Consider the following 21,467-nt stretch of genomic DNA (forward strand, 5'->3'; position numbering starts at 1 on the left):
TTTTTATTGTACTTATGATTTGGGCTAGGGCCTACAAAGAGATGGGTGCCTGTGGACACTATGAAATCACTTATTTTGCTTCCAGTATATAACTTATTTTTTTTTGAGAATTTCTTAATATGAGTTCTGTACTTATGCCACTTACATTTTTGTCCCTCTGACTCCCCTACTCCCTCTTGGATTCATAACCTCCTCTTTAATATTATTAAACACTTACACACAAACATGCACATGCACATGCATGTAAACTACAGGTCCATTTAGTGTTGCTTGCACTTGCATGTGTTTAGTGTTGTATCAGGTTCTAGGAGCCCCAGAGACCAACTCAAGGAGCCGACACCTCTGATGCAAAAGCAAAGGTTTCTTTTTCTTGTTCAAGCTGGCCAGCTTGGATCTCACTCCATGGCGGGGAAATGAGATGCCAACTAGCCATAAAGAGAAGCTTTTAAAGGGGAAGACCATAAGGTTGAAGGCCACAAAGTTCAGGTTTCCATGGTTACTTAAGGTCATGCAAATGCAGAGTAAAGCAGTAACTATATGTTTTAAGTAAGATACATTTGAGTAAGATAAGACAGGGCACAGGGTTGCAGGGTTACAGCATTACAGGGTCACAGGGTCTGTCAGTTATCCCCTGGGCTGGAAACTTTGACCCATTGCGGATCTCTGTAAGAGTCTCCATATGCTGCAAAACAGGAAGTTTCTTTGACGAGGGGTTGGAGCTATGCTTACCTGTGGACATCAAGCATCAAGGCAAGTGTCTAGATGCCAAAATTATATTGGTTTAGGAAAATTGAAACAGTAGATTCTTCTAGAGTCTATGACCTTTTCAGCCATGGTTACTTGGCTAGGTTTATACCAAATTTACCAAACTTGAATCCCCCCCCCAGTTGAGTGGGCCTTAAGTCATCTTATTAGCTAGCTGTCAGTTACCCCAGGATAAAATGCCATTCTTGCACTTGGGTGCTGCCTTGCCATGCTGGCCATTGTTGTTGTTTTTCTCTGTTGGCAGCTTGCAAAGCCCCTTCAGATACTATGACAGCCTGGCTCAGGGAGGAGGCTTCCAGGTGGGTTCTACTTTGATTTTACAAAGTCTTGTGTTCAAAGTGTGGTGTCTTCAGCAATATGGTCCTGCCCTCAAGTTCTGTGAAGCAACCAAGGGTCTTGACTCCCTTGACCAAAAACTGCAAAGGAGGTTTTTGGTAGCTTGTCTGTCGCTCTTGGGGGAGAGCATTATCATCCAGTGTGGCATAACTCCAATAAAAACACATATGCAAATATACATACATTGTATATTGTATTTTAAGTAAGCTTATAAAATGTTTCCTGTAGCTTAAAAAAGAATTCTTTGTGTTTTTATCTTTCTCCCTTCCTCAGTTAAATTTCTTGCTTCCTCCCCACTTTTTTGTATTTCTTTTCTTCAAAGCATCTGTGTCCCACCATGCCCCTCTCCAGGGCTCCTCCCACACTTGCATTCTATTTTCCTGGCTTTTGTAGTTACTTCAGCTTATATACCCATCCCTTTAAAAGACTAATTAAAGGACGAGACCAGGAGTGTGACAATAAGATCCTGAAGAGAATGTTTTGAAAGTCTGTGTTTGGCCAAGAAGCATCTTAGGGAGTGTCGTGCATGCAGCATCAAAAAATAAAAAACAAAACAAAACATGTTTGCAAACATTTTATTTTGCTCAGTTGTTGGGACAACGTGCTAGAATATTATTGGAGGACACATGGCTGCCCTCAGTCAGCTGAACATTTTCGTGTATCTTTTCCTCAGTTGAGTGGAAATTTAAGAGAATGATAAACAATACAAAGAAAACCAGCTCCCCTAGCCTGAAGAGTAAACCGTAGGCAGGAGCCTTCCTTTCACAGTTCTAAGGATGGCTGGTACAGGCAGCCTATCTGGAAGTGTGCAACCAATTAATTCTCCTGCCCTTTCCTCACTGGTTTCCTTGGAGACAGCCCTGTGGGTTCGGGGCGCGAGCTGCCATTACTGGCCACAACGTCCTCCCGTCGGGCCTGATGCTCCTCAGCTTGGCTCCAGGACCACCGAGGGAGCCATGTTCCTCCTCCTAGTGCTGTTTACGGGTCTTAGTGGGCTGCAAGCCGGCCAGAGTGAGTCTAGAGATCCAGAATCTCGGCTTCTGAGGGGTCAGGGTGATCGAGGGTCGGGGTGGACTTCACCTAGCACCAGGCTCACACACTGCACTGGCTTTGCTTACGTGCTCCTCCTTGGTTGCAAAGCATTCCCTGGCTTGGGATGGGTTTTCTTAATTGTAATGTGGATGAATCGTATTTCCTCTTCCCAATTAGTATATAAGTGGTAGTCAAGAATCAACTAATCAACGCAAAAAACCTACCAATTTTTTTTTCCTGGCAACTGTTGTCCTCCTTGAATAAGTTCTTCCTTTCTTTTGTTTTTTTAATTTTAGTTAATATTTTTCATAAATCATATTTTGATCATATTCTTTCCCCTCCCCCAGATCCTCTCTTATCTCCTTACCCTACCCAACTTTATATTCTTTCTCTTTGTCTCACTCAACTGCCCCCCCAATAAAAATCAAAACAAAAAGTCCAATAAGATAAAAAGTACCAAATTAAAACAAAAAATACACGGTGTCTGTTTTGTGCTGGCTAACTGGGCACATGGGCTGCCCTGGAGTGTTGTTGATAGATCCGATGCCATTCCATTGGAGAAAACTGATTTTTCGCTTTCTTAATAACCTTTTTTCCAGGATGGTACTCTCTTATTGAGTCTATGTTTCTAAGCTTTTCACATCACTGTAGACCAGTGTTTAGGTAGTTTAGCTGTGAATTCAGAGGAGGGAGGACAGTGGGAAGTGAGAAAGAGGAGAGCAGGGGAGAGGAAGGGGAAGAGGGGGGCAGGGATGATGGATTAGCAACATTTTAATAGACAGTGGAAAAGGGAAAGGAAAAGATGTATAAACCACCCAAACAACTGCTAATGTAGAGAAACAGATGCTAAATTAGACTTAAAAATGGATCTCAAAATGGTATTGCTTATTTTCATTTTTAGATCCTCAGAAAACCCTCCTGCAGACAACAGTTCCTGAAAAGATTTCATCACCGGATGTGGAAAAAGACCCTGAAAATCATGTAATAGCAACACCATCTTTATATGTCACTGGTGCGAAGTTGAGCACGTCATGACTGAAACTGGTTAGACAGAGGCGGGGCTGGTGGAGCCCAGAAAAGCTCAACTGCAGCAGAGCATTGTGGGATAGGAACTTCCGGGATGGGGCCTCACAGGTGCCAAAAAGGTGGCAAGCAACTAGAATGGGTTGGAATGAGGGTGATGCTGTGATATGGAGGGCAAGGTGAAGTAGGTTGTCTTGGGAGACTGGGAGTATCTGTCTAAACCAGAAGATACCAGTTAACACCAGGCAAGTTTCTGCCCTAGGAATGTTAGGGAGGATCATCACGGGTGCTAAGCTTCACCACCTTCTCAGTTCAGCATCTTGAAGGCTCAGAAACCTACATGGGAAGGGAAGCCAAAGACCCTTGCATATTTTTACTAGTTTTGCTAGTCCTTTAAAACATTAAGTGGCATAAACACGTAAGTTATCATATGACTGACATTTTAAAAACTATTTTTGCTACAGATTGTATATCTTATTACGATAGCTGGAAACCCATATTTTGTCCATCTTATAAAACAGTGAGTAATTATTTTGTTATTCCAAATTTAAATTTTTTTACTTTTATAAGAGTTATTATTATCATTACAGTTCAAATGTATTAATGTCTATTGAATGTTGGCCATTAGACAAGGTCCTAGACATAAAAAGAAAAATAAAGCAAGATACACAGGGCATTTATAGCACATGAAGATATATGCCAAGGCACTAAAGCTAAGAAACAGAATTTTATTAAAATATGGTGATAAATGCATAAGTTATGTCCTTAGCAAGTTAGTGAAAGCTTTTTGAAATAGAGGTTAAGTTGTGACTTGATAAAGGATAGAGATTAAAGGTATGTAAGGGCAATGCAAAAGGACATGGTGCATGCATTGTGCTCCGTGTGAGCGTTGATGAGGATGGACAATCAGTTATAGCACGAGGAAGACAGATTTCATAGACCTCAAGACAGAATAAGTAGAACAATCAAGAGACAGGAGGGACCTCAGATAATTTAGCTGTTGCTCAAGAAAATGGGTAGGTTATTGTGTATTTAAGTGATGATTATAAATCATGGAGGTTCTCATAGGAAGACTGAGGACTTATGTCCAAGTCGGTATTTTCTGCTGGAGAGGTATATATAAGATTCATATAAGACTGAATCTCTCAGGACGTTCAGTAAGTGTATAGACTTAATAGTAAACAGTAATGTGTTATTAATTATTATTGGTGAATACATATGCAGAAAATGTTTATAAACCTTGGGAAAGATCAATATTTTGGGGCTAGGTGGAAAAGTGTGTAGCTAACATGGAAGATGAAGCTGAAGGAACATGAAGGCAGGACAAGAGGAAGTGTAATAAATACAGGTATTGGAAGGAGTGGTCACTGTTTGAGGGTAATCAGTACATTTATGGTCAATCATGTGCCTTTTGGATTTGAAAAAATGATTTTAGCCATTCCCCACAGAAAACTTTAGGGTGGTTAATAACCAAGAAAGCAAAAGATGTGTGTATAGACCACACTTCTAATTTAAAAAATCTGTTGTCAATTAAAAGAGGACAGAGCAGCATTGGAGCATGACATCAAGTGAGAATCCTTTAGGCTGGTAGTCACTTGTAAACAACTTTTCTAATAGCGCAGGGGTAAAAAGCCTATGGAATCATGGTAGAGAAATTACAGGAGAGGAATGGTTCATAGCTCAGTACATGCACAGGATGGAATCCATGGCACAGGTCAAAGGGCTTTGATTGAAATGAAGAAGTAACCCACATTAAAGAAAGGAGTAAGGCAAGCTCAGAGGGTGTGAGAGTGGGTGGCATAGAGGATATGTGTCATGGTTGGTAGGGATGGTGTCAAGTTCTTTAATATTTAGTGGGGTGGGAGATTATGGAAGAAATTTCTGACCCCTGTTATTAAGAACTGTAGACCTAGCACTCAGGAGACTGAGACAGGAGGATTGCAATAAATTTGGGTTCAGTTGTTGTGTCTGCATAGGTGTATCAAGAAGGAAGAGGAGCAGGAGGAGGAGAGGAAGGGGACTGGGGAGGAAGAAGAGGATGGAGGGGGCAAGGAAGGAGGAGGAAGTCAGTAGCAACAAGGACTTGGATTTACCAAGCTGACTGAACATAAATTTGTGGTGAGACCAAGAGAATTGGTGTTAATCCCACATTCTAATTTAGGGATTCAAATATAAAATCTGGTGTCAATGAATGGCAAAGATTTGAAAGGACTTCAGAGCCTATATTATTTCTCTTTTGAGTTGCCCATTAACCTGCATGTTAGTGTTTTCTCTATTCAAAACGCTACTATCAGTGACAGGAAACTAGACAATAGAGTACAGCAAGCCAACAGGTATTCAGTTAATTTGCATATAGAGACTGCCTGTCTCACATTTGTCTCATTGGAAGATGTTTTTGGGATTTTTACATAGATCACTTATAGCTCCAGCTGCGGTGGTTTACACATACGACAAAAATGGTGTCCAACATTCTCAACCTTTGTCTCCTCTGGTAAGCCTTAAGGTTTCTTCCATATTGGTTTGTTATTTGGGTTTTCTTTTTAAAAATGAAAGTCTCTAATTATTTCAGCATTATTTTATACATTCATTTGAATTGTATAACATACTCAGGTGCCATTTTCTGCTTGATGCTAATTTATTGTGTAATTGACTATCATACCAAAGTATTAAGGTAGGTGAATAATAAACGTGGCTGACATGTCTTGGGTGTGTATTGAAAAATGAGTTAGTCACCTGCTTTCCTATGTACATGTTTTTTTTTTCAGGGAAGTTGCACTTACAATGGATATGTTGCAGGTTTTCCAAACTCTCTGGTGACACTCAGCATTTGCCCAGGACTCAGGTTGTATATTATTTAAAAATACTATGGTAGTTAGATTGCTATTGCTGTGAGGACCATGACAAAAAGCAACCTAGGGAGGAAAGGGTATTTTTTATCTGATTCCTCTAGGGAACAGTCCATCCCTAAAGAAATTTGGGGCAGATACTTGGAGGCAGGAACTGAAGCAGAGGCTATGGAGCAACATGACTTGTTTGCCATGACTTGATCAGTTTGCTTTATTATGCAACTCAGGACCTGCTGCCCAGGGATAGCAGCATCCACTGTAGCCTGGACCCCTTCACTTCAACCATTAATCAAGAAAATACCCCCACAGATTTGCCAGTAGGCAGTCTGATGGAGGCATTTTGTCAATTGAAGCTTCTCTTCCCAGGTAACTCCAGTTTGTGGCAAACTGTTGAGGAAACAACTGGGGAGGGACTTAGCATTGTATCTTGCTGTCTTATGAATTTCTCATTCTATATTCACCCTTATTTTTAAAGTCTCTGAAAAATGAACCCAAATTGCTAAGAAAATGGGACTGTGAGTCTATTCCTGGTGAGGGGCCTAGTGGTTGAGGCTGTGATCTGTTTTGAATTCGGGGAGCATCAATCAATATTTTCATACTTCTCTAGTTTCAACCAATGCTGCTTTTGATTTCCTAGAATAAAAGAGAATATTTGAGGATAATAGAGACTTTGGCTTATTGGCCATTTTTAGGCATGTATTTCCATCAGTTCATCTACACTAATAATTTAGGACCAAGGTATCTGAGAAAAGTCAGGTGTGTCATAGATGAGGGACCTATCTTGGTTAGGGTTTCCATTGCTGTGATATAACACTGTGACCAAAGTGACTTGGGAAGGAAATGGTTTATTTCATCTTATAGTTTACAAGTCCATCCTCCAGAGAAGTCAGGACAGGAACTCAGAGACAGTAATTAATATAGAGACCATGTAGGAAGGTTGTTCCCCATGGCTTGCTCAGTTCAATATGCTGTCTTATACGACCCAGGACCAACTGCCCAGCGATAGAACCGCTCATAATGAATGGGCTTTAGACCCTCCCACATCAATTAGGAATCAAGAAAACACCCCACAGACATGTCTTCAGGCCAATCTGATGGAGGCATTTTCTCAATTAGGATTCCCTTTCTAAAAAGACATGCCTAAATTTGTGTCAGGTTAACAAAAATGACAGCACAGAACCCAAGACTAAGGAAGAGCACTTCTACCGACTAGTACAGAAAGCTGATACACACTGCACCAGAGATGAATACTGGTAGTTTTGGAGCACACATCCATGTCTGTACCTGATCTCTTACATGTCTGTGATAGGCAGGCACATGTGTCCTGTAGCACAGTGATCTAGTTCTGGTATAAACTTGAAGAAAATACAGGTAAAGGAGACAAAGATGACTTTGGACTTAAAAAAAAATCCCAGCCAAACTTTGCCGTTACAATATTACAGATTTGGTTGAATCATTCCAGACTTTTCTCTGATTGTTCTAACATTCAGGGGAACAATACAATTCCAAAATATCTCCTATGGAATTGAGCCTGTGGAAGCTGTGCCAGGGTTTGTGCATGTGGTCTATGAGAGCACAAATGAGAACATTGAGATCCCTGTCTTGCAAGATGAGAGTTACAATTGGTATAACGAGTCACAGTTAGAGTCCAGAAGCAATGCGAAGGTAGGTGTTTACTCTTTCAACTCTTTTGGCATAATTTTATGAAGTGAAAATGCTTTTGGAGTACCCATTACTGTGGTTTTATTTTTTAAATGAAGGCCCCATGTCATCTTTTAATAGCTAGAGGAATCCCAGTTGAAATTAGACACAAGTTCAGTAAAAACTTAGGCAATTAACCTCAGAAACAAGAAGATTGGAAGATAGAACTGAAAGTGTCTAGATAGTTTTAATGCCTGTGCTTTTAGATAATTAACACAGCATGTTCCCCCAATCATTCCAGGTATTTAGATGAAAGTATTAACTATTTTTATGACAGTCCAAAAGTAGATAATTTTAATGGCTTACCTAAGGTAAAATAGAGTAATAACCTTTCCATTAGCAAGGACCCATAAACTGCCATGGTAGCATGCCTGGCTCTAGTGCATGCCTCTGACTGCAAACTTAGGTGATATTTTTCTGAAGTTATGGTTAGCAAATCATCTTCCTCACACTTGTTAGCAAAAACATTGTCCTACATAGATGGTTTGAAATTATCAGAAGGGTGAAGAAAAACAAGGCCTTGGTTATAAACTTAGAATTTTATTTCAAATATTACAAAATAAAAATTTCCTGAGTTCTCATCCAGCTTGATATGTCTAGCTGAAAGTTCTCACTAACCACAGCACTTCTAGGCTGGGAGATCCTCTGCATGGCAGGGAAGTTGTGTGTTTGAAAACAGCCTTATTACATAGTTTGTAGCAGATATCTTTCATCTTATTTATAAATATAATTTTAGTAGAAGATAACATTTAAAAACATTTCTCAGGATTCACGTTGTGTGTTTTTCAGAAAACTCAATTTGTCCAGTTACCCCCACGATACATTGAGATGGATATTGTCGTGGATAAACATCTGGTGTGTGCCATTCTTTTTATGTGTCAATCAATCATTTTGACAATCTCCTAGATGTATACAGTGTGTTATGACCATATATGCCTCCATCACCCTGTCTCATCCTCCTTCCACTTCTGCTAATTCCCCACCCCTCCTCCTCCTCCTCCTCCTCCTTCTTCTCCTCCTCCTCCTCCTCCTTTTCTTCTTCATTGCACCAGTGGGCATGTCTTGCCTGACAGGCCAATATTGTAGCACTCAGAGCCCACAGCTGGCTAAGACTGTTGAAGACTTCTCTCGCAGGAGCCTACACAATTCCTTCTGGCACTGTGAGGGCTAGCTAGCAGAGAGTGAGCTTCCAGTTCAGTTTCAGCTTGATTTCTGTGTCCTGTATCCAAAGTTTGTGGTCTTCTCAGCAGTAGAGTTTTAGTACTTATTTCTTATGGGCAACCAGGGAAAATGGCAATCATCTGTACTGTTTTGGGAGCCCTTGGCATCAGAGATATATGGCATTTGACACTGGATTTTGTTTGTTAGTTTGTTTCAAAACCTAATTTTTTTCTGGGGTGGGGGACATTTCCTGCATTAGCAGGTTACCTCTGTTCATGCTTTTCTGGAATTACAATGTTGAGTTAGTTTATGAACTAGTAGCTTTCTGTATGCCCTTAAAAGCATCCTTGGTTTGGGTTGCCTCTCCTACCATTCCTCTACTCACTTAAATCTTCCTGTGCCTCGTATTCCTCCCTTGGACTTTCATATCACGTGAGGGTTATTATCACCACCACCCCTCCACCCTGCCAGGCCTCTTTTATGGTTTCGTCATGCATGGCTCCTCTCTTGTTTCCTGTCTTTTATAGACATGCATTCCGGCAACCTATGAGTATCTCCACCACTTTATTTTTTATGGCTCTACTGCTACCAGCCTCTGTGGTGTTTTTCCTGACTTCCTCACCTACTATGAATGTGGACTGGTGTGCACAACTGTTCCCCCTATGGAAACAATATGGCTGGAGCCATCATGGTGCCATCTTGCTCCTGGTCTACAATGTATTAAACAATGCTAAAATTCATGTTACTTGATATTTTAAAGTAATTATTTACTTATCATTATTGAGTTTATCGATTTCAAACAGAATGTAGTTTTATCCACAGTACAGTGTTATTTGTATGTTTAGAAGCATGTGCTTGTCTAATCATACCCATTAATTTTCAAAATTGCTTTTTTTTTTCCAGTTTGATTACATGGGCTCTGACACTAAAATTGTGATACAGAAAGTTATTCAGATCATCAGCCTTGTTAACACCGTGAGTTTTCAAAAGCAAGCTTGTTTATAGAATGTGGGAAAATAGAGATATGAATCAATGCCTGTCATACTTTGCTGAGCTCTTGAAGACACTATACAACCAAAAGTACCATGTTAAATATGTTTTTAAGTGTTCCAAGGGATGCTCAAATTCATATTAAATACCTTTATCTTTTCTTTCTAGATGTTCTCCAAGTTAAAACTGACTGTTGTAATACATTCCATTGACATCTGGTCGAAGGAAAACAGAATTTCTTTCCCAGGGGACCCTAAGGACTTATTGATTGCATTTTTAAATTGGAAACAAGACCATAAACCACAAGTTGTTTCATATTTATTGGCGTAAGCATATATTCTGTATCTACTAACATTGAAGGATTAGCTCAGATGACATATCATTTATGAAAGATACACATTTGCTTTGCATGGATATCATGAATATAAAAAAATGGAAGGCACGAAGTCTTTCTCCTTTAGGACTAATGTGAGACAAAATGTACATAGTTTTATTGAACAAGACAGAAGTGCCAAAGATGTGATGTAGAGTGCCAGTAGCTGCAGCTGTCCATCTGGACACAATGGCTCCACTGTCCTATCATAACCAAATAAAATCCTCAATAATAATGGAAAATTAGAAGTGTATGAAAATGAATCAAACAGCTTTGGCTCACAAATGTCTGTTACTTGCTATCAGCTCTCTCTAGTCCTGTTTTTTACCTAATTAATTAATCACCTAGTTAATATTTTTATTTTTAAATAAAGATCTAGTTACTGTTAATGATAAATGAATGACAAGGCCACAAAATTGAGGTTTTCGGGATCTCTAGCTAAATAGATAATCAAAGTTTTATACACATATACAGATCTGGTGTATGGAATCAGACGGAAAACTACTGTTACTACTCACTGCAGTGGCATTTTCATCAGATGGTTGGGTCTTACTTAGCCTTATATTATATACCTAGACAGTTATGAAATTCACAGTTGGTATATTGAAATATTCTTAATATTGAAGCTTTGGGGACTATATTTAAATTGTGCAACCCTGAGCACCACAGATCTTAGAACATAGTAAATGCTTGATAATCTTTGATTCTATGAAAATTACTGACATTACTAACACTGCTTTCCAATCTACTCATGTTTATTTTATAGTTTTGAGAAGTATCCTGCTTCCATTGGAGCCCTATATCCAGGGAACTTGTGCAGTGCATATTTTGATGGTGCTGTTGCTCTGGTATGCAATTGCTGTCCAGTTTTCTCCCCCAACTCTTTTTGTTTTTTTTTGTTTTTGTTGTTTTCCATGTTTCAAAAATTCCTAAATATTTTATTGGAGGAGAATGTCTTATTTGTTTGTTTATTCTTCTCTCATATAATAATAATCCAGACTGCAGCTTCCCTGATCCACTCCTTCCACCACCCCCACATCTGCCGCAGATCTACCCCCCAACCCATTTCCCCCAAGAAAATAGAGGGCCTCCTAGGGACATTGACTGAAAACATTATAGTAAGCTAGAATAAGGCTAGGCACAAACCCTCACATTAAGGCAAGGTGAGCGAACCCAGTAGAAGAAAAGGGGTCCCAAGAGCAGGCTTTTGAGTTAGAGACACCCCAACTCCTACTGTCAGGAGTCCCCCCAAAACACCAAGCCCACAACCATAACACATACTCAAAGGGTCCAGCACAGACCCATGCAGGGCCTGCATTTTCTAATTCAGTCTCTGTGAGCCCCACACGAGTCCTGCTTTCTTGGTTCTGTGATGGCGTTCTCCTGGTATCTTCTACATCTGGCTGCCACAGTTCCTCCTCCTCCTTTTCTGCAGGGTTCTGCAAGCTCTGAGGTGAGGGACCAACTGTATGGAGACCTCCAACCTGGGTTCTTTCTAGGAGGGGAAAATTTTTTTCTGAGTTTACTCATCTTTTTCTTTTCTTTTCTTTTCTTTTTTTTTATGTTACCAACCATTACATCAACCCATGCTGTGTGCCACAGCTTTAAAAGCACACTGCCCTCTGCCTTAGTGGATTCAATTTGTTAATTTTTAAGTGCTTATTGGTTGTATTTGTTTCTTAAAATTCTTTGATGGATTTTTTTTCAAATTATAGACCCATCATAGACACCATCGCCTCCTTTATTTTTGACATAGTTATGTTTCATTAAATGTTCTTTTAAAAAATCATCAATGAATCTATTTAAAGAAGTTTCCTTGCTGGAAAGTTTTAAAGAAATCAATCCAATTTACTGTTATCAATGATTTAATGCCTTGTGTCATGTGGGCAATGGTACATTGGTTTTCAAAGGTTGTGTCAATTTCATATGTTCAATAAAATTGCTCATAATATTAATTTACCTTGCCTCCCTCCATCTTGTCCTTTCTTTGGGGTTGTTTTCCCTAGGTTTTATTAGTTCTTTTCCTTTTAATGTGACTAAGATATGATTGGCTTGTTTCAATAGTGTTTGGTTTTATTGATACTTTTTAATCTAATTTTATGTTTCCCATCCCTAGCTTCTAAACCGTGATGGTGAATTTGTCTGAAGGCATTTAAAGCTACAAGTATTTTATGCCAACTTAGGTATATCATAGATATTGTGAGGTTTCATAATTAAGTCCACAGTATTTTCTAATTTTCCCAGTATAGTTTCCATTATATGTGAACCATCCCTGTCTGTCTGAGCATACCTTTACTCTGGCTCTAAATTGGAGGCTCCTTTTCTGGAACATTTTTGGATTTAACACAAGGGCTTGTTCAATTAAGGACTTTTATATCCAGATGAAACCAGAAAACCCTGATCCTGACTTCTGTCAGTTTTTAATTTCTTTTCACTATGTTTTCTGTGTTTCTTCCTTGGGTACATCTTTTTGGGAGGGGGTGGCAGGGAAGTAATTTTCTCCTCAGCTGAAGGATGGAAAATGTTTTCTTTCATTGTGTCTGAGTTTGTCAATGAAAGGGAGTCTACCCTCTCTTCCTTGGATGTGGAAGAATGTGGCACACCTCTATTTCTCTTTTCTCTCACCTACCTCATGCTTATCGTCAGCTAGGCTATCAGGCCTTTTTGTTTTTGTGATTTGACTTAATGTCTTCATTTTGATTGTCAGGCATCTACTGATGTTCATGGGGAGCTACAGGGTCTTTGAGAGCAGTAGAGTGTCCACTCTTTTGGACCTATGATCTGTTTTAGTCATTTTCTTTGGGGTTCTGTATTTTTTGTTTGTTTTAAATTTTTTTGCCATTGCACTTGGTATTATGTGACATTGTGGTTTTGACTTCTATTTCCCCAATGAATGCTAGTGCCAAGGGCCTCACACTGTTGGCCATTTGTATGCTTCTAAGAATTATAAGTTTGGGTCTTGGCACATGTCTACATTTTTGTCATGTATTAATTAATTTTTCCATTGAGTTATGAGAGTTTCTTACATGTTTGGACATTAACACTACAAGATACATACTTTTCACACTTCCTTCCTTCTCACAGGCTTCTTTTTGATTTGTTAATTGATTCATTTGCTGTAAAAATACCAAAAAAAATGATCTAATTTAAGGACTTTAGTCTGACATTCATTTTTCGCTCTGTTACCTGAGCTTTTGGCATCTTAATCAAGAAAAACTTGCAAAGGCCAAGGTCTAGAAACCTTCATACTGTTCATTCCAGGATGCTAGTATTAGGTCTGCAATCCTTGTCAAGTTTACTTTTGTGAATGATTAAAATTTCCAGTATTCACAACACCCTTCATATAACACTCTGCTTTTTTCTCACTGTGATATCTTGCCATTATTAAAAAAAGATAATCAGCAATTTACACGCATGGTTTCATGTGGGGGTCCTTATCGGAGTTCTGTTGGTCTACATACTTGGTTTTGTGTAAGTCCCATTTGTTTTGATCGACTTGGCTTTGAATTACAACTTGAGCAGTTTTGCTCCTCATGCTTTAGATGGCTGTGGCCTTTGGACTTGTGGCAGTGTACAGATGTTAGGATTCTCTTTCACTTGTGTGAAGAGTCTAAATAACTATAGATGAAGTGGATATTTTAACCACTTTTTCACTTCCAGTATCTGAGACTGGGGTAGCTTTCAGATTGTTTTTGTCACTTTAATTTCTTTAATTTTGGGGGTGTGGTAAGCCTCCGTCTAAGCATTTTGTGTTGGTTGTGTGTCAGAAGTTGTGGTGATATCTTTCTTCCACAAATAAAGCTTATATGGGGGTCAGAGAATGGAGCTTGCCACTAGCTAATCATAGAGGTCTGGAGGTCTGTGCCGACAGACAGGAAGTGACATAGCTCGGTGGAAACAGGATATAAGCAGGGAGAAACATGAAATCGCTCTCTTCTGTGTTGAGACGCTTAGGTGGTAAGGTGTGCTGTGGCTTGCTCCTTCTCTCTGATCTTGCAGCATTTCCCTCTATATCTGACTTTGGCTTTTTAATATCTAGACCAATTAAGAGCTCCTTTTTACAATAAGTAGTGTTATTTTCTTATTTCCTCTGCTGTGTCATTATTGTAAATACTATTACATTGTATGTGTTAGCTTTGGCTACTCCAAGCTTACTGGGTTTGTGTGTCCTAACACCTACTTAGCAGAATAAGTGGGCTTTCTCAGCAGGAGGGAATGCCTTTTTGGTTTTGACTTCTATAGAGTAAGAGACTTCTACAGAGACTTCCTTCTCCTTTCCTTTTGCATGGTTTTTCTTTCTCTTTCTTTGTTGGTCTCTCTCTCCTTAGATTTTCAGTCTCTCTTGCTAGATTTTCAGTGCTGTATATTGAAGGATATGGTGAGATCAGGAATCCCTCCCTCGTATCAAATTCTAGCAGGCAAGTTCTGTTGATGATATTAAGAGCACAAATATGGACATTTTTGTTGATTTATATTCCATTGGACTGCCCTTTATTCTGTCCTCACAGGTACAAACTGTGATACTTCACACAATGTCATAATGCTCACTTTAAAAGCAATGAGACTGGTCTAGTTAGTTTTTAAAATTTAGGTTGTGGGCAAAAAACACATTCTGAAGTTGTTGTTGCTTTCAAAATCTAAACTCAGGGACCTGGCAGCTGTCATGCTGCAGGAAACATGTTTCCAACCTCATGTACAGGGCCCTCTCCAAAAGTCCCTTTCCCTCCCCACATAGCCACAATTTCTTTAGTATGGTCAAGACAGAGACTCCAAGAAGGCAGTATTTGCACAGGTTATTAATAAATGTCTTCCCATGCTCCTTCTGTATTGGACAAATCAGAGGAGATCAAAGCTAGCTTCCTCTCAACAACAGAATGACATCATAGAGGGCATTAATGCCAGGAAATCTGAGTTACTGGGACACATTGAGGAATGCAGATTTTATTATTAAATAGTAGATTGGAGACATTGTATTAAAAGTAAATCAAAGAAGCCTTAAAAATGAGGTGGTGTTCATGTGTCAACTTTGCTAAGGTACTTGTGTTGCTGTCACTTAATAATAGCATTTTGAAGTAAAACTTACTCTATTGATCCACCCATGTTTAATGAACCCATTGTTAAGACATTATTATAACTACTACAGTTGCATCCATGGAGGTGTCTTGAATGTGTTAATCAATTTTCATTGCAGCCAACATTGCTTTGCTAACTCCTTTCCCTTCTGTTCATGTTTAGTATCCAAAAGGTTTATCATTAGAGTCATATAGTGTCATTGTCGCACAGCTGCTGAGCATCGGTATGGGCTTAACTTATGACAGTACTGACACCTGTCATTGCACAGGAGAGGTTTGCCTAATGACGCCCAAAGCAATGTAAGACAATCTTCTTTATTAAACACACACATTTCCTCTCGCATTTGACTGGCTTTCTATTTCTGTTAACTGAATTAAAGTATTGATCATATATATGATATATAATAATGCATACATATATGTACATATTTCGAGGAGCTTTTATGCTATTTTCTTTATTGAACTTGTGGATTTTAAACCCCATTCACTGTGTGTATGCATCTTGATAGTCCCTACCTGAACTTATCTTTTGTCTTTTCTCTCAATGTTTATTTTACTCTTTTTGGTATATAATGGTGGTATATCATTTTGAGGCACATATGAAATTTTGATTCATGAATATATTATACATTAATCAACTCTGAATAATGGGCATAACCATAACATTACACTTGTTTCTTTATTGTGATGACACTAAAACTGTCCTAATTGTTTTGAGATACATACTATATTAATGCTAACTCTAATCACCCTGTTGTACCTGAAAGGCAGAAAGTACTTCTTCCATCAAGGCCGACCTCTCTCCTTATTTTCTTCAACCTGCTCTCCATGGATTTTGGCAGCCACTATTCCACTGCCAACTTATATGGGCTCAATATTTTAAATCCTACTTTTGAGTGATGTGACATTTTTCTTCCTGTCTCTGAATTCTTCCATTTAACTGAATGTCCTCTAAGTCCACACATGTTGTTGCAAATGAGAGTGTTTTATACTTTTTATGGCTGAATAGTTGCATAAACACATATTTTCTTTTTCCCATATTTTTCTTCTCCATTTTTAAAATTAGAAACAAGATTGTTTTACATGTCAATCCCAGTTCCTTCTGCCTCCCCTCCTCGCCTGCCCCACTCAACCAACACCCTACCTATCCCATATACTTTCTGCTCCCCAGGGAGGGTGGGGCCTACCATAAGGGGTCTTCAGAGTCTGTCATATCCTTTGGGATAGGGCCTAGGCCCTCCCCCATGTGTCTAGGCTCAGGGAGTACCTCTCTATGTGGAATGGGCTCCCAAAGTCCATTCCTATGCTAGGGATAAGTACTGGTCCACTACAAGAGGTCCCATAGATTTCCAAGGTGTCCTCACTGTCACCCACATTCATGGGGTCTGGATAAGTCCCATGCTGGTTTCCCAGTGATCAGTCTGGGAACCAAGAGCTCCCCCTTGTTCAGGTCAGCTGTTTCTGTGGGTTTCACCAGTCTGGTCTGGACCCCTTTGCTCATCACTTCTCCTTCTCTGCAACTGGATTACAGTCCAGTTCAGTGTTTAGCTGTGGGTGTCTGCTTCTACTTCCATCAGCTGCTGGATGAAGGCTATAGGATGGCATATAAGTCTCATTATCAGAGAAGGGCATTTAAGGTAGCCTCTTCTCGGTTGCTTAGATTGTTAGTTGGTGTCATCTTTATAGATCTCCAGACATTTCCCTAGTGCCTGATTTCTCTTTACACCTATAATGTCTCCCTCTATTATGGTATCTCTTATCTTGCTCTCCTATATTCTTCCCCCAACTCAAACTAGCTTCTCCCTCATGTCCTCCCCATCCCTCCTCTTCTTGCCTTCTCATTCTTCTAGCTCCCCCTCCCCTCCCCCCATGCACCCAATTTACTCAGGAGATCTTGTCGCTTTCCCCTTCTCCAAGGGAACATGCATGTCTCTCTGAGAGTCCTCCTTGTTTCCTAGCTTCTCTGGAAGTGTGGATTGTAGGCTGGTGATCCTTTGCTCTATGTCTAAAATCCATATATGAGTGAGTACATACCATGTTTGTCTTTTTGTGACTGGGTTACCTCGCTCAGAATGGGTCCTTCTAGTAATATCCATTTGCCTTCGAATTTCAAGATTCCATTTTTTTTTTTTTTCTGCTGAGTAGTACTCCATTGTGTAAATATGCCACATTTTCTGAATCCATTATTCAGTTGAGGGGCATCTAGGTTGCTTTCAGATTCTGGCTATTACAAATAATGCTGCTATGAACATGGTTGAACAGAGGTCCTTGTTGTATGAATGTGCCTCTTTTGGGTATATGCCTAAGAGTGGAATTGCTGGATCTTGTGGTAGACTGATTCCCATTTTCCTGAGGAGTTGCCGTAATGATTTCCAAAGTGTCTGTACAAGTTGGCACTCCCACCAGCAGTGGAGAAGTGTTCCCCTTTCTCCACATCCTCTCCAACATGAACTGTCATTGGTGCTTTTGATTTTAGCCATTCTGACAGGAGTAAGATGGTATTTCAGAGTTGATTTGATTTGCATTTCCCTTCTGGCTAAGGATGTTGAATACTTTCTTATGTGTCTTTCAGCCATTTTAGATTCCTCTATTGAGAATTGTCTATTTAGTTCTGTACCCCATTTTTTATTTGGATTGTTTGGTGTTTTGGAGAATAGCTTCTTGAGTTCTTTGTATATTTTGGCGATCAGCTCTCTGGGAGATGTGGGGTTGGTGAATATCTTTTCCCAGTCTGTGGGCTGCCGTTTTGTCTTGCTGTGTCCTTTGCCTTACAGAAGCTTCTCAGATTCAGGAGATCCCATTTATCAATTGTTGATCTCAGTGTCTGTGCTACTGGTGTAATGTTCAGGAAGCGGTCTCCTGTACCAATTAATTCAAGGGAATTTCCCACTTTGTCTTCTAATATGGTTAGTGTGGCTGGGTTTATGTTGAGGTCTTTGATCCATGTTGACTTGTTTTGTGCAAGGCGATAGGCTTGGGTCTATCTGTAGTCTTTTATGTGTCTGAATCCAATTATGCCAGCACCATTTGTTGAAGATGTTCTCTTTGTTCCATCGTATCCATTTGGATTGTTTATCTAAAATCAGGTGTTCCTAGGTATGTGGGTTAATATCAGGGTTTTCAGCTGGATTCCATTGGTCTATCTATTTTTGTGCCAATACCAAGCTGTTTTCAGGATATAACTCTGTAATAGAGCTTGAAGTCAGGGATGGTGATGCCTCCAGAAATTCCTTTATTGTACAGGGTTGTTTTGGCTATCCTGGGCCTTTTGTTTCTCCATATAAAGTTGAGAATTGTTCTTTCAAGGTCTGTGAAGAATTGTGTTGGGATTTTGATGGGGATTGCATTGAATCTGTAGATTGCTTTTGGCAAGCTTGCCATTTTTACTATGTTGATCCTACCTATCCAGGAGCATGGTAGATCTTTCCATTTTCTGGTATCTTTTTTAATTTCTTTCTTTAGAGACTCAAAATTCTTACGGCACAGGTCTTTCACTTTTTTGGTTAATGTTACTCCAAGGTATTTTATGTTGTTTGTGGCAATTGTAAAGGGTAATGTTTCTCTGATTTTTTCTCCATCAATGTGTCATCGGTATATAGTAGGGCTACAGATTTTTTGAGTTAATCCTGCCACTTTGCTGAAGGTGTTTATCAGCTATAGGAGTTCCATGGTAGAGTTTTTCGGGTCACTTATGTAGACTATCATATCATCTGCAAATAGTGAGAGTTTGACTTCTTCCTTTCCGATTTGTATTCCCTTGATCTCCTTTGTTGTCTTATTGCTCTAGCTAGAACTTCAAGGACAATATTGAAGAGGTATGGAGAGACAAGAGCCTTGTCTTGTCCCTGATTTTAGAGGAGTTGCATTGAGTTTCTTTCCATTTAATTTGATGTTGGCTGTTGGCTTTCCGTATATTGCCTTTATTATGTTGAAGTATGTTCCTGTTATCCCTGATTTCTCCAAGATCTTTATCATGAAGGGATGCTGAATTTTGTCAAAGGCTTATTCGACATCTAGTGAGATGATCACATGGTTTTTCTCTTTCAGTTTGTTTGTATGGTTGATTAAATTGATGGATTTTTGTATGTTGAACCATCCTTGCATCCCTGGGATGAAGCCTACTTGATCATGGCGGGTGATTTTTCTGATGTGTTCTTGGATTTGATTTGCCAGTACTTTATTGAGTATTTTTGCTTCGATGTTCATGAGGGATATTGGTCTGTAGTTCTCTTTTTTAGTTGTGTTTTTGTGTAGCTTGGGTATCATGGTAATTGTAGCCTTGTAAAATGAGTTGGCTAATGAACCTTCTGCTTCTATTGTGTGGAACAATTTGAGGAGTACTGGTATTAGCTCTTATTTGAATTTCTGGTAGAATTCTGCAGTGAAGCCATTTGGCCCTGGGCTTTTTCTTTGGTTGATAGACCTTTGATGACTGGTTCTATTTCATTAGGGGCTATAGGTTGATTTAAATTGCTTATGTGTTCTTGTTTAATTTTGGTAAGTGATATCTATCCAGAAAATTGTCCATTTCCTTAAGATTTTCTAATTTTGTGGAGTACAGGTTTTCAAAGTATGACCTAATGATTCTCTGGATTTCCTCAGTGTCTGTTGTTATATACCCCCTTTCATCTCTGATTTTGTAAATTAGCATGCTTGCTCTCTCTGCCTTTTGGTTAGTTTGGATGGAGGGTTGTCTATCTTAATGATCTTCTCAAAGAACCAACTCTTTGTTTCATTGATTCTTTGTAATGTTTTCCTAGTTTTTACTTTATTGATTTCAGCCCTCAGTTTGATTATTTCCTGGCCTCTACTCCTCTGTGGCGAATTTGCTTCTTTTTGTTCTAAAGCTTTCAGTTGTTCTGTCAATTTTCTAGTGTGACGATTCTCCAGTTTTCATGTGTGCACTTAGTGCTATGAACTTTCCTCTTAGCACTGTTCAAAGTATCCCATAATTGGATATGTTGTGTCTTCATTCTCATTAAAGTCTAGGAAGTCTTTAATTTCTTCTTTTATTTCTTCCTCTACCCAGGAATGGTGCAATTGGGAGTTATTCAAATTCCATGAGTTTGTAGGTTTTCTGCAATTTGTGTTGTTGTTGAATTCTAACTTTAAAGCATTGTGGTCTAATAAGGTACAAGGGTTTATTTCAATTTTTTTATATATGTGGAGGTTTGCTTTGTTGCCAAGTATGTGATCAATTTTAGAGAAGGTTCCATGTGTTGCTGAGGAGAAGGTATATTCTTTTGTTTTTGGATGGAATGTTCTATAGATGTCTGTGAAACCCAATTGGGTCATAACTTCTGTTAGATCCTTTGTTTCTTAAGTTTCCGTCTGGTGGTCCTATCTAGTGGCGAAAGCAGGGTATTTAAGTCTCCTACTGCAAGTGTGTGTGGTTTTATGTGTGGTTGGAGCTTTAGTAATGTTTCTTTTACAAATGAATATACCTTCGTATTTGGGGCATAGATGTTCAGGATTGATACTTCATCTTGATGGACTTTTCCTGTAACGAGTATGAAACACCCTTCTTCATCTCTTTTGGTTGATTTTAGTTTGAATTCTAATTTTGTTAGATATTGGGATTGCTACACTAGCTTGTTTCTTGGATCCATTTGATTGAAAAATCTTTTCCCAACCTTTTACTCTGAGGTAAAGTCTGTCTTTGAAGTTGAGGTGTGTTTCTTGTACACACCAGAAGGATGGATTCTGTCTTCATATCCATTCTGGTAGCCTATATCTTTTTATTGGCAAGTTAAGAACATTGACATTGAGGGATATTAGTGTCCATTGATTGTTGGTTCTTGTTTGTTTTGGATTTATTGTTGGTGGTGTTATTATGTGTGGATTTCCCCTTCTTTTTAATTTTGGTGTTTGGTAAAGTGGGATTATCTATTGCCTATGTTTTTGTGAGTGTACTTATCTTCATTGGATTGGAGTTTTCCTTCTAATACTTTCGGTAGGGCTGGATTTGTGGATATGTATTGTTTAAATTCCATGGTTTTGTCATGGAATATCTTGTTTTCTCCATCTATGTTGATTGAAAGCTTTACTGGGTACAGTAGTCTGGGTTGGCATCCATGTTCCCTTAGTGTTTGTAGGATATCTATCCAGGACCTTCTGGCTTTCAAAGTTTCCATTGAGAAGTTGGAGTAATTCTGATAGGTCTGCCCT

At 39.1% G+C, this 21,467-nt stretch overlaps 1 protein-coding gene across 1 annotated transcript in view; it reads left to right on the plus strand.

Annotated features, from left to right (window-relative positions):
- Positions 1–2,057: 2,057 nt before the first annotated feature.
- Positions 2,058–21,467, plus strand: part of LOC100755245 (disintegrin and metalloproteinase domain-containing protein 5) — a 55,933-nt gene continuing 36,523 nt past the window's right edge. Inside the window, exons 1-11 of the mRNA XM_027395395.1 lie at positions 2,058–2,112; positions 3,035–3,114; positions 3,621–3,676; positions 5,569–5,647; positions 5,922–5,998; positions 7,493–7,667; positions 8,493–8,558; positions 9,768–9,839; positions 10,023–10,180; positions 10,994–11,075; positions 15,463–15,599. Of these exons, the coding sequence (XP_027251196.1) occupies positions 2,058–2,112; positions 3,035–3,114; positions 3,621–3,676; positions 5,569–5,647; positions 5,922–5,998; positions 7,493–7,667; positions 8,493–8,558; positions 9,768–9,839; positions 10,023–10,180; positions 10,994–11,075; positions 15,463–15,599 (1,037 nt within the window). The remainder of the gene's footprint in view (positions 2,113–3,034; positions 3,115–3,620; positions 3,677–5,568; positions 5,648–5,921; positions 5,999–7,492; positions 7,668–8,492; positions 8,559–9,767; positions 9,840–10,022; positions 10,181–10,993; positions 11,076–15,462; positions 15,600–21,467) is intronic.

Source organism: Cricetulus griseus (genome assembly GCF_003668045.3).
Source record: "Cricetulus griseus strain 17A/GY chromosome 1 unlocalized genomic scaffold, alternate assembly CriGri-PICRH-1.0 chr1_1, whole genome shotgun sequence".
Classification (NCBI taxonomy): domain Eukaryota; kingdom Metazoa; phylum Chordata; class Mammalia; order Rodentia; family Cricetidae; genus Cricetulus; species Cricetulus griseus.